At 47.7% G+C, this 18123-nt stretch overlaps 1 protein-coding gene across 1 annotated transcript in view; it reads right to left on the bottom strand.

Moving 5' to 3' along the window:
* The window catches only part of LOC146186497 (lipid droplet-associated hydrolase-like), a 52022-nt gene extending 34474 nt beyond the window's left edge, over positions 1–17548 (bottom strand). Inside the window, exon 1 of the mRNA XM_084607229.1 lies at positions 17076–17548. Within this exon, the coding sequence (XP_084463355.1) occupies positions 17076–17274 (199 nt within the window). The 5' untranslated portion in view covers positions 17275–17548. The remainder of the gene's footprint in view (positions 1–17075) is intronic.
* Between the last annotated feature and the right edge of the window lie 575 nt (positions 17549–18123).

The raw sequence follows: 18123 nt of genomic DNA, 5'->3' as shown, positions 1-18123 counted from the left end.
ATATAGAAAATTAAGGAGAAACCCTTTCTTTTTTCCCCGCTGCCACCATTGCCCTGTATACATTTCACAACTAGTTCCATCTCACTCTTTGTCCCGCTTTCCTAGTGACATGGAATGAAATATCTCTCCAACCTGATAATGTGTCTGAGCGTTGGTGGTTGCGTTTGTATTCTGTAAAGTCTTACTGCCGCTTGATTCCCATTGATCGCATGTCGTTATTTTTTAAATTTGGTGTACACAAGATGAACCTGGAAAGTATTCCAATAATGTAGTACGGAGGTGGGCCGGGGACACCAAGAAAAGGAAACCGGGGAATGGGCTGCATGAGCGTCAGCCCAGGGCCCCATTTTTTTTTTTATTCCGGCCCTTTGCACTGACCATGCGCCGTAGCCATCCGGCTGCTCTGATGTACGTCTGGTACGTCTTCACTCCAACAAAACCCTCTACGTCAGGCCTAAAACATACTCCGTAACCATAGCGTTTTTAAGACAGGCGTCAGTTGCTGGGACTAAGACACCACCACAAGAGACCCCAATCGCTTGCATTATAGAAATCGTGCCGCTTCTGTTGCAGTCAAAACGACGTCAACGCAGTCCTTGAACCAACGAACCGGCATCGCATATTAGGCTTTAATATATCCCTCACTTGTTTTCCAAGTGTGCGATCGGCTCGTAAAGCTCTATACAAGTAGGCGGAAATCGTCAGCGCGCCAAACGGGAAACGCTCGCGATTCGTATCGGACGGAGGGCCGGCGTCGATTTCCGCGGCCGCACGTGCACGCCGTCTGACACAGCGCCGTGTAGATGTCGCAGGCTGCTTCGTGATGTATATGCGTTAGTGCGCCACTTGTGTCGGCAGTCGCCGGCGCCGCCGTCCCGCGTGGGCGATGCGGCGTGGCCTTGGCCGACAACGAGACGCTATGTAGTCGTTGCCGCCCAGCGCACACCATCGGCATGCGGCTCTGACTCGATCACATACACGTCCCGAGCAGCTGATAAGAGGAAGGTCCGCAGGCGTTACGCCGCTGTACTCCTATAGGGAGATGGAACGGAGTATCTCTCTTCATCCTGATAATGCTGGTCTCCAAAAAGAGGTCGATTCACGGATACCGTGGAGGGTTTCACGGCAGGTTCACTTTACATAGCGCCGACGTGAGGAAAGACCGTGGCTGTCTTGAGCGCGGCTACTCAGTGGAACCCTTGTATAACCTTTTTGACTGGCGGGTAGTAGGAAAGGTGGAGATGTGGAATTATTATATATATATAATATAGTTGAATTACAGCATCGCTATTTCGTTATTTCTTCAAGCTTAGCGTCGATCTACACATGATCTAGCGTAGCGTACACGACAAGACCTAGAAAAAAAAAATCAACAGATGTGAAGGGAACCAGAAAATGACTGATGCATACGTTACGGTTACGACATAGTTAAAACACTAGGCCAGAGCCGACATGTCTTTTTCTCTCTCCGAGACGGCGCCTCTCCATGCTTCCATCCTTTCTTCCTCGCGTGTTCTACATCTGCCTACTTTTTCTTCTTCATCTTCTTTCCCCTCTCTCTCTCTCTCTCTCTCTCTCGGCTCTTGGTATAGCTTTTGTCTTAGATGATTTGCACAGGCCGGATCAGGCACCAATTAAGCAACAGCCAACTAAGCCAAGCAAGAACTATAACTGCAACTAAATGCAACTAGTGAAATATAATAGCTACAACGTGGTTCCTTTAGTAAGACTTGGGATGGTGTTCCATTATATGTTATGGCCGTAATAAGAAAAACATGTATTTTGTTCTAAATCACGTGGCTCTATACACGTAGTAAAACGACTAACGGATTAAAAAGTAGCAGCTGAGCACACGCGTATTTACAGTCCTACCTTGTGGGCTTCCATTCTTTTTTTACGTCATGCTAACCTCGCTTCGAAGCGGGCCCTTCAAAGCTAAATCATAAGAGCAGCTTTGCATTTATGATATTAAATAACAACGCGGTATTTATTTTCCAACAAGGTGCCTTTTACTAAGTATTCCTATTGTCGAATTACAGGCACACTTTGTACAATGCCAGTCCGACCCCCGACGGAAGTCTGACGTTTTGACGACTGGCAGGAAAACGATTCAGAACGCGCCTCTTTCACAGCTCAGAGACTTTTATGTGACGGCTTTATTGAATGCAGCTGGGACGCGCATTAAGGCTTCGTCTTTCTTTTCTCTTTTTTTTTTTTTCCGAATTCATCTTTCTACGCTGGCTCAACAGCGCTTGCGTCTGTCACATTACAGCGTGCAAAGCGTGGCGGCGCTGCTTCTGCACGAAAAAAAAAAAAAAGAAAGGGCTCCCAAGCGATTTTCTGTGGTGTACGCTCAATCCAAGTTATATGCCTCTTAATAATAATAATAATAATAATAATAATAATAATAATAATAATAATAATAATAATAATAATAATAATAATAATAATAATAATAATAATAATAATAATAATAATAATAATAATAATAATAATAAAAAGAATACAAGCAAGATCAATTGCCACAAGCATCGCCGAAGTTCGGAATAAGCGCTGTTCGAGAGAAAGAGAGTAGTCGAGTGCTTTTTATATCGGCCTTATCCTTCATGCACGATCAAAGAAGCACGTTACAGGGAGCTGTTCAAAAAAGCTCTGAATATACAAAATCTCTGTTCGCAGACAAGCAAGAAATATAAAAAATGGCCTACCGCTAAGCGTCACTCAAATAATTTTTTTGCTGCTCGCACAGTTTATCCCCCCCCCCCCCCCCCCCCACTTTTTATTGTTGTTATCTTGGTATATCAAGGACGTGTCCCACATTTAAACTTGCCGACTGTACGAAAACCAACTGAGTGTGCGCATCTCAGTCCTTTCGCTCACTCAGAGTAACACAGTACAGCAGTGACCAGTGTAGATGCGTTCTCCGCATGCTTATCGCGATGCTGATGCAGCGTCGAGGTTTACTGAACGGCCATGCTCGAAGGGCTTTCTAAAACGGGGCTTACTTGATTCCGGATTAAAAGAATGCAGGAACACACCGCATCTCGCTATCAGCATCGTACGATCCTGCTCAGCTGAGCAGTGGCTGACACGTGTTCGCCGCGTGTCTTTATCTAGCACGTAAAGTATAGAACATGCTTAAGTGGGTGTGTCCAAGCCACTCGTGCCAAGGGACAGCGTAGTCACGACTTGACATACGCCTGCACGATGTGCTACAGTGGGCATCTTTCGCTGAATGAATGATATGAGCCTAGTTATAAAAGATGTCAACCTAAACCTCCAGTTTACGGAACTTGGAGAATGAGTCACAGCTCGCGATTTAAGACCGCAACAGCACCTCATTTCAAACTTCTGATGTAGACGACAGTGACAGTAATATAGCCCATTCTTCACAGCTCCCGCTCTCTCCTACGGTAGTCCCACCTCATCAACCTTGGTAGCCCTGTATACCAACAAAGCACCCTCCCTGGTTGCTACGGTCTGCGAGTAGACGACTTGGATCACTTGGCCACTGGAAGAGCACTCTAGAGACCGCCAAACCGCTTTCTGGCACAACATGAAGGATCGCACTCAAACCACCCCATTGAACGGGTTAAAACCAATCCCTATCGCACGAGCCTTTCCAGGAGATGGACGAACGTATGCAAACCTATAAAGAAAGGATCGAAATTATATATTAGGAAAACGTCTGATGCCGTCACCGGATTCTAGCTTAAATAATAAAGAGGCCATAGCCTGGCGGCGATTGCAAGCCGAAAATTTCCCAAATCCTGTCTGGTTGTTTCACACTCAGATAGATGAAAAAAAAAAGAAAGATAAATGTAAAGCCTGCGAAGCGAGGGAGGCCCTCGACCATATACTTTGGGAATGCCCTAAGTCTCCGGGCACTAGGGACAACATTAAAAGTAGAGAAGCCTGGGTAACCCTGCTGCGACGCGACGTCCCCGCTGACCAGCAAAAAGCCGTCCGCCTGGCGGCTGAGGCCGCCAATAACCAATGCACATTCGCCTGTCCTTAGTCACGAAGGTTCCAGCCCCCGTTCCGCAGGCCTGCGTGATCAATCAATCAATCAATCAATCAATCAATCAATCAATCAATCAATCAATCAATCAATCAATCAATCAATCAATCAAACAAACTCCCGCTTCCCGTTCACCGTGTATCCATACCGGCCAATAAGTCGACATTGGAGGGGCTAAAAGAAATTACCGCAGCCATGCTGGAAGGCTATACCGCTACGCCGCTTGAATCCACTTATTGCTTCGAAGCTGTGGAGGCCTGAGGGAGCAGGTGTGCTGTTCAACGCACTAACGCGCGCAGTTTGGCACCTACGATCACGCATAAGAGAATACAACAATGGTTGTCAGTGTGCAATAACACATTCACTGTCTCGCATCGTTGTGTGTGTGTGTGTTTTTTTTTTTTTCGTTTTTAGTCCGTGCTAATACAGACACATCACATAACGGCTCGCCCGTGCACTCTGCTGAATGCGCCGCAGGATTCCTCTCCTCGCGTAGAAGTAGACTATTCATGCTCCAAAAGGCGCGATCGAGTTTCCCCCTGCGCCGCTTCGCTCTAGTGTTACAAGGTAGCGGTGGAAGAGCCTTTGAGCGGGCGCAGCTATTTCCCAAGGGCACGTGATGTGAGCTGCTTTGCGTACGCCTGTATGAGCTGGAAACGTAAGAGCTGCTGTTCTTGCGGAGCTAACGATCGCTTTACATCAGTTCCCCTGCACCTTACTGCAAAATGTCAGGAGGCGTTAACAACACTTTCCCCCCTTCCTTTACGACCAAACTTTCTCTACCGGTTCTGTTGGCAACGTGTTCAGACGTCTCGTTTCTTTGTTTGCTTTTTGGTTGGGTGCAGAAACAGGGAGAAGTTATTAACAAAGAGCAGTATGTTACACTACTTTCTGCAGTGTAACATATCAGTGTAATCAATTCAGCACTTGCACGTCTTTATTTTAGCTATTCCAACTGCAAAGTGAATGCAGTTTCATCTCTGCCGCGGATGGCGGTGAAAACGTTTATTGGTCCATACGATGAACAGGAGGTATGCTTGGATAAGCCCGTAAGGGGCCGGTCCTCACAAGCATTATAGGTCACTAGTTTGGGACCCCACTGGCGGTAGTAGCCACCCGGGCGTGCCCGGCTAAGGCTTGTTGGGCCTGTAAGTCGTGGCAGCCGAGCAGGATCGCCTCCCAGTCCTACCGGGTTGTGTTGGAGATGGGGGGAATAGCAAAGAGGCGCGCATGGTGAGCATTAATTTGGTGCTCAGTCAATAGATTTAAACCAATGCCTTGCACTATACAAGCTTCAGAGCCCACAGTGTTGTAATATCGCGCGCGCGCGCGTGTGTGTGTGTGTGTGTGTGTGTGTGTGTGTGTGTGTGTGTGTGTGTGTGTGTGTGTGTGTGTGTGTGTGTGTGTGTGTGTGTGTGTGTGTGTGTGTGTGTGTGTGTGTGTGTGTGTGTGTGTGTGTGTGTGTGTGTGTGTGTGTGTGTGTGTGTGTGTGTGTGTGTGTGTGTGTGTGTGTGTGTGTGTGTGTGTGTGTGTGTGTGTGTGTGTGTGTGTGTGTGTGTGTGTGTGTGTGTGTGTGTGTGTGTGTGTGTGTGTGTGTGTGTGTGTGTGTGTGTGTGTGTGTGTGTGTGTGTGTGTGTGTGTGTGTGTGTGTGTGTGTGTGTGTGTGTGTGTGTGTGTGTGTGTGTGTGTGTGTGTGTGTGTGTGTGTGTGTGTGTGTGTGTGTGTGTGTGTGTGTGTGTGTGTGTGTGTGTGTGTGTGTGTGTGTGTGTGTGTGTGTGTGTGTGTGTGTGTGTGTGTGTGTGTGTGATGGACAATGCAGCGCTGGAAGTCATCAAATTAATCTAACCAACTAGCCCGGACGCACGTTCCACAATGTTAACTCGGTAACTAATGCCCCTTTAACCAATAAGGCCGATTAGCTTTGTGTCAAAACCAAATATACAAAACTCTTAGCGGGAACGGACGCTAATTGGTTGTGCGAACGCAACGAGATTAAGTCTTTGTATCACTTTTAATAATAGTGATAATAATTGGTTCATAGAAGAGGAAATTGGCGCAGTATCTGTCACACTTGTTTCTGTGGACACCTGAACCGCACCGTAAGGGAAGGGAGGAAGGTGGGAGTGAAAGCAGAAAGAGGGAAAGGGGTGACGTAGTGGATGGCCCCGGAGTCATTTTGACCACCTGAGGTATTTAACGTGCACTGACATTGCGGGAGAGAAGGGTGGCTGTTCCTGGCCCTACGGGACTGGTGCGGTAGGTCCACGCCGCTTGCGGCGGGGGCTAGCCAGCCGCCGAATTTTTATCTGTTGTAGGCCGTCATTGCACCCGCCAGCGCTTTGGTGGTGGACGACGGCTGTTGTTGCGGTACGCGTCTTTCTCTCCCTCTTCTTTTTCTTTCTTTCTTCTCTATTTGCCCTTCTGTCCACACGAGGCAGCGGAGGTGGCTCAGGTACAGAGCCTGTAGCAGGCCCGTGCATTTCCTCCTTCCTACAGCCACAACAACTGACATTGCGTAGCACACGGGCGCCTCTTCGTTTCGCCTCCATCGAAACGCAGCCGCCGGTGGTCGGGATAGAACCCATGTCTCCGGCATCCCTTATAGCTCTGCCAGAGTTACTGCGTGCGAATAAAGCATACCGAAGCGAACAAAGAGTCTGTGTAACGAAGACAATTAAGAGAACTTCCATGTCATGCAGCGACAATGAAACCGTTATTAATTATGGAAGTTCTAATTGCATAAGCGTAAATTGAAAGAAAGACTAATTAGGAATGCCATTCTCAAAGAAATTAGAGCCTGCCTAAGGTGTTGCTGTCAACCTTGTCATAAACACGTGTGCACAGCTTTGTTGTTGTTGTAGTGGCTGTTGGAAGAAGGAAAAGAAAATGCACGGACTTGCTACTGGCTCTAGCTGAGCCACCTCCGCTGCCTCGTGCGTACGGAAGAGAGAAAGTATAGAAGAAAGAAAAATAAGAGAAGCGAAAGACGCGCGCCGCACCAGCCGTCGTCCACCACCGAAGCGGTGGCGGGTGCAATGACGGCATACAACAGATAAAAATTCGGTGACAAGCTAGCCCCCGCTGCAAGCGGCGGTGACCTTCCTGTCCCAGCCCCATCATGGCCAGGATCGGCCACCATTCACCACCTCCCTTCTCCCACGTGTGCACAGCAAGGCGCAGGTTGCGAGACAAGTACGCGAGAGTTCGTTTAGGGAGCTTTGAACCGCAATGTAGCGCGTGTTGATGGCGGTCGTAACTTCGAGATAAAGTCTAGATAACGGTGTGAGCTGTCACGCTTTGCGACATCGAATGCATCTGTTTATCTTGGCGGCTATCTTACGTGCGTCTACTCGGCAGATAGGAAATATCTGCGGAGCAAGCTATATTTACGCTGTGTTTTGCGATTCTGCATAAACATGCCCCAAATACAGTTGCGTTCTATTGGTCACTATTGTGCATTTCGGAGAATGACGTGTAATACACTTTTTTTTTCTGTACCCAATCGCAATTACGCTATCGCTCACGACAGCTCCCCGTTAGTTTGGCAGAAAAAAAAAATCGAAACGGAAACTGTTTTGAACAGTCATTTCATGATTAATGAGCTTCTCTTAATGTTCTGCAATTGTTTTCATTTAGCTATGCAATCTAGAAGCACGGCGTTTCCCACAAAAGGCACATTGGAGGCACGCGATGGGTCATAGACGGCGACGAAGTTTAGTTATTAGTAAGCATGAGTAATGACAGATCTTGTTTTCGTTATGGTTTAAGCTGACACTACTTAACGTGATTTCAGGAGCAGTTTGGGATGCATATGTCAGTGTCACTAAGATGAAGCAACTTCCGCATGTGAAATGTCGGCTTGAAGAACTTATCACAGGAGTAGTAGTGAAGCGTGCTGGAAACTTAATCATTCACACCAGTTACTTCCGTGACACATCTGGCTCGTCTCCCGGGAAATGGCCCTGCCACACGCCCTCGTCACCTTAGCTATAGGGTATTTTAAATGTCTGCAGTAAATGTAAATTGATTTTGAGGAAATGAAGCGTGCATATATATCCCACTTTCTCAGTTGACACCTGAACCGCGCCGTAAGTGAAGATGGAAGATGGGAGGTAAAGTGGAAAGAGGTGTCATGCGTAGTGGCGAGCTACCAAACAATTTCCACCACCCCAGAATTTTTATGCACTGACTTCGCACAGCAAACGGACGCCTCTCCGTTTCGCCTCCATCGAGAGAGAGAGAGACTTTATTTAAGAGTGCAAGTTAAGCATTCAACATATCCTTCGTCTGGTCAACCAAGGCAAGCTGGTCTTCCATCTGTGCCGACGACAGCCAGGCACTCCAGGAAAGGGCTGATGGGAAGGGGATGTAGTGACTGGAGTGGGCGACTGGACAGTACGTGTTCTAGATATTGGCATACAGGGTTGGCATACAGGACAGTTGGAACAGGAAGGGTCTGTCTGGACGAAGACGAAAATGGATTTGTCGGGAAGGCTTAATAAGAGTGTTTGTTTGAATCCTACGAAGTATATGTGCTTGAGTAACGTTGAGATGTTGATGGGGGTGGGGTACGCGTACGGCGTTTTGAATTGGCGGTAGTGTTCCTTAATTGTGAGTTCATAGAGCCTCCATCAAAACTCAGCCGCCTGCGGTACTCCGGTTCAGTAGTAGATCGTCTTGACCACGGAAACACCTCGGCGGGTCAAATGCCTGCAGCTGAAATCTGTTTTTCATAAAAGCTCCTAGCCGCCACACTGCAGTGACACGTCCTGGCAGGCTAGCTCATAAGTGAGGAAGTTTTCCAGTGCTTTCGTTAAATTTGTTTCTATAGATTATCATTTTAAATCTTCGTGCTCACCAGTACATATAATAACTTCAATTGCGTAAGAGCACAGCGCCAGTGATCAGCTCGTGAGCGCTGGCCAATTAGGATTTAGTTTTCAGATAAGTGCAATTCTATGAATGCGCTCCAAGGCCTGAAACCCTTCGAAGCTTTGCACCACAGAAATATCATGTGTGGCCACTCAGTACAGTTTTGTCTCCCAGCTCATTCTGTTCTGCTGACGAGGAGGAGAAGTAAGGAAAGAAAAGAAAACGTGACGTTGGAATGGAACGGAGAGTCATCCAAACCGTGTTTCGAAAACCATGTCGTGGTTCGGAGTTGCATACGCTTGCCCTGCTCTCCACGCTATCTTTATCCAGTGGGTAAATCTATCTGATACACGATAGAGAGTGCAGTGAAGCCTGAAGAGTGAAGATATCCTTAGTGCTACTATGTGCACTCATTGAGCGCTGCGTTTAAGTGCCGATATCATGCGGCCTCCTCAGAAGCGAAAGATATATGTTGATCTAGTCGGCTATGTGTCTGGCGAATATATCAAGAAAATGCCGAAACTAGCTTCCGCAGGTAGCCACGAAACTAACAGGCATGGGTTGACCGTAGTAAAACGTGGTATTGCGACAATACTACGACAGCCAAAACGAGACCTCGGGTGGCCACAACTACGCCGTGAAGAGGTTTCCTCATAAAAAAAATCAGCCTGCCATGGCATTTGAATTCAGTTACCCCTGTGCCACGGGCAGGAGCTGCCAACTCGGGTCGCTCCTTTCGTATGGGAGGGTGATATCAGAATCAGGTTGTCACAACCGTTTGCATTCTCGTTACCCATACGACACGCAGGCACGTCCATACGGCTTGGTTGAAGCGTGACTTTATATGTGGGCTGGTAGCTTACGTTCTCGCGTCATAACCTTAAAGGATGAGCTTAAGTTGCCCCAATAATGTAGCACCTTACACTGATAAGGGAATAATGCAGCAGTGAAAGAAGCTTACGCCGTTGCTTTCGCAATCCAACTAAGGTTAACCAGAGCTAACCCAGAACTATTTGTTTTATGAGGAGACCGTAGCTACGCCTCTTCACACCTCTTCACGGAGTAGCTGCGGCAATCCGAGGTCTCGTTTTGGCTGTCGCAATGTTGCTTCCGCAACAAAATTAAGGTGCAGTTGTTTACCTCGACGCCTTCAGCAGCGAAGCACGCCAGGCGCTGCCTAAGGGGTTTAATTAGAGATTGGCTTCCCCATATGATAGCCAGTACACCTCAAGAGGCAGTAGAAAGCTTTGTGTTGTGGTACAAGTGAGCGCAAGAGACTGAAGGTCACCCTCAAGTACATCTCACGCTCCCTTTGTGACGAGGTTTCAGAGCGCTTTAGTGCTTTAAGCATGTGCCCAAGGACGCGCAGCCTTCCTGTCTCGAGCGGCAAGGGAAGAGTTTCCTAGAGCACTGCATGCTGAACCGAGAATATGAGTTCGCCCAAGGGGAGAACGGAAAGTGATCGAAGGGCACCATTGGGAGAAGCACCGCTTGTAAGGACGATAAACGGCGATGACTGGGCTATGTTCTTTGCATAAGATTTCCAAAAGACGTTCTGACTATTCGATATACACAGTAATTCAATATATCGATCCCGACCTTACTGGACATGACTAAAATACTATAATACTATAGATCATGCTACTAGGTGCAATCATAAAAAAACATTTCCGGGTGTACGTAACAAAATGATGATCCACAAAGCCGTTCATACGACTCATTTCTCCATCTGTGCAAGTGTGAGCTGAAATACACTGCGCCATTAATAAAGCAATGACGCTTCAAATGCGCAGGACACCGAATAGGCATGAGCCAATGCATACACTCGTATTGAATAGGCGCACAAGAGCAATTAGCTCCCACACTGCAAACAGTGAGGTGATGTGCATACAATGCACACTTTTCGGAATTTACAGAAAACGAATAATAGTTCAGCCTTTAGTTTAGCCTTAAAAAAAAAAAAAATACCGCGCGTTGCGTTTGGTATGTAGTCGCAATGAAGGATGCCTGTGCGCCACGTAACGGTTAACTTAGGTGCTCTACGACAGGCAGATTACAATGACGTAAGCTGCATATAAAAATAGCAGGATAGTTGGCCAACTCCTAAATGTAGTCAGACGAGTAAGTATATGTACACTTTTTACGACCTACGTCAGAGGATCGGACGTCGTTACGCACGAGTAACCGAGCTGCTTATAAGCGTGACGCCAAAGCTCGCACATTTATTATACATACAACATGCGTGGACATTGATTCAACTCTCTCTAGACGATAGCGTACGTACACGCCAACGAGAACTAGGGGGCTTCCCGTGAGTAGGCCGGACATGCGTCGAATGAAGCTTATTGAGGCAGCCGGGACTAACAATTCTGAGATGACGGCGCAGTTGAAACATATAACACGGTGCGAAATGTCTGTTGCAAAAAAAAAAAAACGAAGAGCTGTACAGAAGATATCTGCATGGGGCAATTAAAGCCGTGACTCGTGCACTGGACGCGTATTTTTCTCCAGAGCTTTCATGCTTAAAGCTGGTTTTCTCCTTTCTCAAAATAGGCTAAAACGAAATGCTTATTGTTTGGAATGAAACTGCAAATGAGTCGTTCTTCTGTAAGAGGTGTAGTGCGTCATTACAGGATTTCAAGGCGGTGTCACTTTGTGCTGCGCCTCGAGCCCGCATCTACCGAAAAGATGTGAATGTTGCGAACGTCACAGAAATGCCTGCCGCGCGGGCACTATTCCGTCGTCCCGCAGGTCAACGTATGTTTACAAAACTCATAAGTACCTGATACAAGCAATATTTGAAGGCATTAGGCTGATTTTATCTACGACATTATCGAGTAGATGTGTTTATTGCGTTTATCTTCTGATGGCAAGAGTAGACAAAAGTTGAGCCCACTTGAATCATAATGCCCACATTAAGAAATTAGGAAGTCTCTTGAATTCGATGACAATGCGACAGGCGAAAAACAGGTCCTGAAATATATACCCGAGTTGTAGTTAATATGAAATTAATGAGCGCCGACTACAAGCAGACGCTCTTTGTTTAGATGCCACTCTGTAACTGCCGTCAGTTCCTGACAAAAACGCCAAAGCGTAAAAATGCTTCCTTGCTCTCATATTGCGTTGTTGTCTAGCGGGTGTTATGCACGCATCACAATAAGGAACATCGCGGGACATATACAGCGAGCTTTTGTTGTCTTCCTCATTGAATCTCCCGCAGCCAGTTCGCACTAGGCCAAGCATCGCAAACCAAGGACATGAGAGACAGGAAAGACGAATGCTGTAAAGACGTCCACCTTCATATAGAAAAGCATGGGCGGGGTCAGTGTAAAAGATGAGCGCGCATACTATATGAACGCGTCCTTTAAAATGAAGTGCGACTCTGGAGGCTGTAATGACGTCTTGGCAATCTCCCAGAAAGTCAAGCGAGCTCATGAAAGCGAAGGGACGTAATGAGGACCACATGTACACGGATACGCTTCGAGGTTCCGCCTGATACGGGTATACCACGTGCGGACAGGATACCCACAGGTAACTATTATCATCATAATCCTTATCATCCACGTCACCGGTCCACAGTCCAATACGCCTCGACCTTCACTAGCCAGCTTCGACACCGCGCTATCTCTGATGGTTGCCTGATCTTTCAGCCCCGGCTGTTTTACCCTCCCCTTGGTATACACTCTGTCATCAGAACGGAGCATTGGCTGCCTCATCTCCAAAGTAGCGTGCCTTGCACGAGTCAATTTCTCCTGATTTCCACAAGGACGTATCTCACTCGAGCTATGTTTTTTAATCTAACAAGCTGCTACAAAGAAAAAGTGCAGCAGCGAATAATTTAGAGTGCGGCGAACGGTGGCTTCTCAGCATCCAAAACTGATCGCTAGATGCATTCTTTCAATCGAGTTCGTATCTGTGAAGATATGTTATCTGTTCAAAGGTATCTGTCATGCAATATGTCGTGTCGGTCATATCGCTGATGTCAGCTGCTGCTGAGTAAAGTTTAACAGCATGACCTATATTTAGTTATAATGAGAGAATAAGTTAGCATGCGAAAAGGCCTCCACCTTTCTTTTTTTCAACAATGTCACCATTGTTCTCATCACTGTGCTCATCGTTGTATCATCCATTCTCATCACCGCTTCTCCATTGCACAGGTGGTGGAGATACTGAGACGCATTTCTGGTTATCAAAGTAGAATTGCATTAGTTAACGAGAAAGTGAAAACGAAGATCACCTGCGTTGAATAAAACGAGTATAACCAGTAGCGTCTATACCGCTAAGCAACGGCGTGATTTAAAAAAAAAAAAAAAACAAAGAAGATTACTATAAATCCACGCTGTTAGCTCCTTTGTTTTCCTGTGATTAGGCTAGGCTACCGGCGTCATTGAAGCAAAGAACAGCTGTTCCAGCGCGCAAAAGCTAAGACCTAACCACAAAATGATATACAGCGCGCATTTGCACCTGTCAGTGCAGCAATTTTCGCCGATCTTTTTATCGACGGAGCAGCTGTTGGAACCCACGCGTGGACAGGCACATACGGTTTGTAGCAACCGTGAACTCGGGGTTTAGTGCACGGCATATAAAAACGGAATAAAGAAACGAAAGTACCTCGCTCCACATATCTCACAAGTGAAGTACCTCTGTTTGTGCTGATACGAGCATTATGTGAGCTGACACACATTTTTTTTTTTTTTTTTGCTCTCAACAGTGGGGTTGCAACATGCGTGCACATGTCGACAGAGTGCATTCCTTATAGCGCAGGAATTTTCGTCTCTCTGTAGTGGTCTCATACGTTCACGCTCCTGTCCGAGTCGCGTTCGTTTACTGTTACAATCCACGGAGCAGAGAGCGCTAAAATGTAAGGGAACGGATACGGACAGCGCCTGCACGTTACCTTTGATTGAAGATTTTACTATACGTTATCTTCCAGCACCGCTTTCAATTAATAATCCACAGGGCATTATTCTCATTTTGCTGAAAGGTCGGCTGATTTTTTGTAGTTGATTTCTCTTTCGCATGGTGCATTGATTAATTGCATCAACAGGCATCTGAGAGAGGCTCTGTACGAATTGCGAAGATGCGATATGAGCGCACAACTCAGATTTCGCTGTCCCTATTAGTCATCACTCCTTAAAATAAGCGCTAATAAAGTTAGCGACCTATTCGACGAAAGCACGCCATTTATGCTAATTTCAGCTAGGTGAGCCTGGGTCATTTGGGCCATAGCTACGTGAAAAGGCGCGTAAAGCTATTTCACTCTTGTTCACTGTGCTTTTGCTTGTTTACACCCCCTGGGTAACGTGACCTGGCTGTATCTCCATCTTATGCTCTTTAATTTTTGTTGGGAACCCATGGAGGGACGTTCGAAAATTGCATTGATTAAGAAAACGAACGCGTTCAAGAGACCTGGCTAGCTCGAGCGGTAAGCTGAAAATTCCCGAGCAGTCATATGCAATATGAATCTTGACTCAAACATACCGAAATGTAAATTTTGCATATCTTTTTTTTTCTGGAAGGGGGGGGGGGGGGGGGCGGAGAGAGTCGGAACTTTTTTTTTTTTTTTTTCACATATTACTTAACACCGGCATAACAATCAATGCATCCGCAGATCTTCCATTGGCAGGTTTCTAGATTTTTGTTATTAATTTTGAAGAACTTCAGCCCTCTCCTCACCACTTCTCTCCCTTAATTTTTTTTTTATTTGCCAGTCTGAATTATTTTTACGGAGCACAACGAAATGTTAAGAAGCGAATTTTTTGTTGCGGATCAGAGACTTATCTAGACCGTTTTTATCAATATGTTCGTAAAGTATCTTATAATAATTCCTCAGCTTCTTCACGACTATATTCAAAAACGCCCTCCATTGGTTTGTAATGGCAGCTTTACCTACTTGTTGGGAGTGCAGAGAGACACTATAGAAGTACATTTTTGCCCCGCATCGGCAGCTTAGTGCAATAATCCCCATTAGCATGCGCACGAAGGTATCTTATAAGAACCCACAGTTGCAGGTCACAGCTAAAAGTGATGTCCCAAAATCCCAGACCTGAGAGAAATGTTCGGCTTTCCGTGTATCGAAACCTTAAAATAAACTTGTCTGGTGAGGTCTTCACACTTTAACCTGCACTAGGTTTCCCGCTACTTATCGTGAATACCATACGTGCTTTTTTCACTGAGATCTTGGTTTGTTGATATTTCCATCTCTTCACGACGTAATTAACGCCCACGGAACCTTAACAACGCCAGTGAGCGCGATGCACATCACAAGGGGCGCGCCAATCGCCTGTCGCCGGCGACATTTTCGCGCCCGAAAAGGGTCCCGAACGCGAGAAGAACGAGCGCTGTACATGTGTCGCTGAAGCCGCCCAACCAAGCTGTTGAAACTTAGTTGAAACTGGTGAGGGAGCCGCGAGGAAGCGGCGGGCGGAGGAGACACGGCGAGAGGAAGGGTACCTGATCCCGCGGCCGTCCCAGAACGGGGAAAGCGGGATGCGCAGTTGGGGAGATCGGAGCGGCAGCCACGGGTTTCCAAGAACTCGTTCTGCTCAAGGGCTCCCGATTGAGGAGGGGCCGAAGAGCGAAGCGACAACAGAAGGCCTGGAGAAGAGAATTCAGCCAAGTTCGGAGGGGACAAGTCGCCGGACGAAAAGGGTTTTGTTCCCTTTTATATTGACCGATTAAACCAGTTAAGCTTCACTGAAGTACTTCTGTGACGGTAACTAACGAATGCAAACATCACGCACAGACCCATTGCAAGCACAACCAGATTATGAATAGAGTTCTCAAACGGAGTTCCTGCTGAACGTTCGGCTGAAGAAAGGAAGGAATAAGGGCAAGGGGCATGACTGCTATATTATAGCGCAAATCTTCGCTGTCGTGACGTGCCTGCCAGGACTGTGTTATTCGATTTCGCGTGCATGTTTAGTCGCAAGCTTGGCATGCACTCTCGCTAATTGGTTTTCCTGTGGCTGCACTTTCGCGCTTTCATCCGCCTCATTTACCTTCTGCACACAGCCGGGGGGCTTCAAATGACATTTTAGTTGAGAGGAGATACTCTTACGCGTGCTCATGTACTCGACATTTTATTTGTGTGTGTGTGTGTGTGCAGGCGGCCCTGGGTTTCTTGTGATAACAATAATGTCTCCTGTCAAGGCTGGAATAAGACAAACGCGTTGCAACAACTGATGTATATAAACCACATGCTGGCATCATGCAGGGAGAAAATCTGCCTCGATAACGAAATACTGGCTCTCCATTGTGTTCGTCTATAAAAGCAGGGAACAATACAGCCAGTGAAATGACCTGTATGGTGTTGTTGAGTAAAACTACGCTTTTTTTTTCTTTCTACCCAGCTGAGTTTATTGCTTTGAGCAGCGCACCATCAAGCTTTTGACAAACGAAAATAACGCTTCGCGCGGCGGATGACAGGCAGCACTAAACAACTTTAAGCGGACAATTAGGGTAAGATATGCTGATTTGCAGATGATTTACCGGTGTTGAGGAATTATGCGGAAACTATTCAAGACCGCTTGTAATGGTTGCGGACGCTAACGGAGAATTCGTGCACGTTTTAAATGTTTTTGGAGACTTAAAAATCTTGCATCCGCGCACCAACAAGACCGAAAAGTTTCAAAGGTTCTTCTCTTATCTCCCGTTTTTGCAGAATTCAAATTTGGACTTTAGTTCTCACATGTGTACGACATTTCATGTCTGCGGGTGTCGTAGCCAGGGAGGTGTCGACTACAGCTAGACGGAAAGCGGGCGGGTGGAGTATAAACCAAAGCGGGCTGTGTACAACTTGCGTTGATTCTGCATTTTGTCTACTCATTTTTCAACAAATACACATCCGCCAAAAACAAAACGTTCATCATGAGAATTTGACGTGTCCTGAATTGTGTCAGCGCTCTTTCGTAAAGCGGGGTAGTGCGAAACCCACTGCCGGCCCGCAGCACGGCACCTGCTTCCTTCTCCGTCTCACGTGGGATGCCTCGCTGCCGGTGTTCACAGAAACAAACGAGGAACAACGCGCGCAAATCGGGAAGCCAAAGAGAGGAAGAGAGTTACCGCACGCGCCCCTACCGGCCGCGTCTGCAAAGCCGCGCGGCGCCAAGTTTCGCGCGCGGTTTCGGTTCTCTTCCCTTCTGCTACCCGAGTAGGCATGGAGCATGCAGGATCAGCGCACCTGGAATGACCAGCACCACAGGCTTGGCGTCATCGGTCGCGACGAGGCCGCTGCACTGGTCGCCAAAGCAGATCACTTGCGTCGGCACCTTGTTCACCGACACGAAGTACATGGGAATGTCCTGCTGTTGTTGCTGAGCGGCGGCGTCGTCGTCGCTGTTGCTGCCGGGTTGCAACGACGCGGCGCCGCCCTTCTCCATCGTGACTGCGCGCTGCACTCACGGGCTGCCGCCGCCTCGCAACCGAGAACGGCGAGGCTGGGGAGCGATGGCGTCGACAAGGAGCGACTACCGAGGAGGCGGCAAGCAGCGTGGCGAGAACGCTCGTTTCTCGCAGAGGTGGCGTCGCGCACACGGGGGAAGGGAGAGAGATAGAGCGCGTAGAGAGCAGAGGCAGCTGGTTCCTCGCGGCTCCTCAGATGGAAACCGTGGTTCCCTCGCTCGCTCGATGCGCCATGCTGCGCCTTGTTGCGCGACTGTGCGGACGCGCGAAGCGCGAGCGGGTAGAGGCAGAGCACCGAGAGAGAGGCGCGGCGAGCCTGCACCACGTGACGCGCCCAGCGGGAAGCTCGCGGCGACGCGTGCCGAGCGCGCTGATTCTGTGTCGGCAGGGGGTGGCGCTATTTTGGCCCTTTACCACCACCACCGGCGGTCCTCGCGTGTGTGGGGGACAGTAATAGAGTGGACAGCTGAGAGTTATTGTTATTATTACGGTTTCTAAGAGCACGCGCGGGCCGCACTCGGTGTTGTTCGGCGATCAAGCGCGCGGGTCAACGCGCGGCGCGGCGTACAACTTTCGACCTCGGGATTGTGTGCGCTGTCGGGGCGCTACTCGAGTGAGCTCTTTCCGTTCAACGGATGGAGGGCACCGACATTGCTATTTGAGAGATGCACAAGTGTGAAAAGGGCGTCTTTCTTTGAGATGAATGAACTTGAAGCGAGGGAGTAAGAATTCATGCGATTTATAACCTACCGGTTTTCAAAAATCGCAGACTTCGTTATCCTGCGGAGTGAAATACCGAACTCCAGCCACCGCACACTCAGAAGCCC

Source organism: Amblyomma maculatum, chromosome 6, assembly GCF_055883805.1.
Source record: "Amblyomma maculatum isolate TAMU_Amacu chromosome 6, ASM5588380v1, whole genome shotgun sequence".
In the NCBI taxonomy this organism is placed as follows: domain Eukaryota; kingdom Metazoa; phylum Arthropoda; class Arachnida; order Ixodida; family Ixodidae; genus Amblyomma; species Amblyomma maculatum.
The sequence above is the reverse complement of the archived record's forward strand: the minus strand, read 5'-3'. Positions and strand labels throughout refer to the sequence as shown.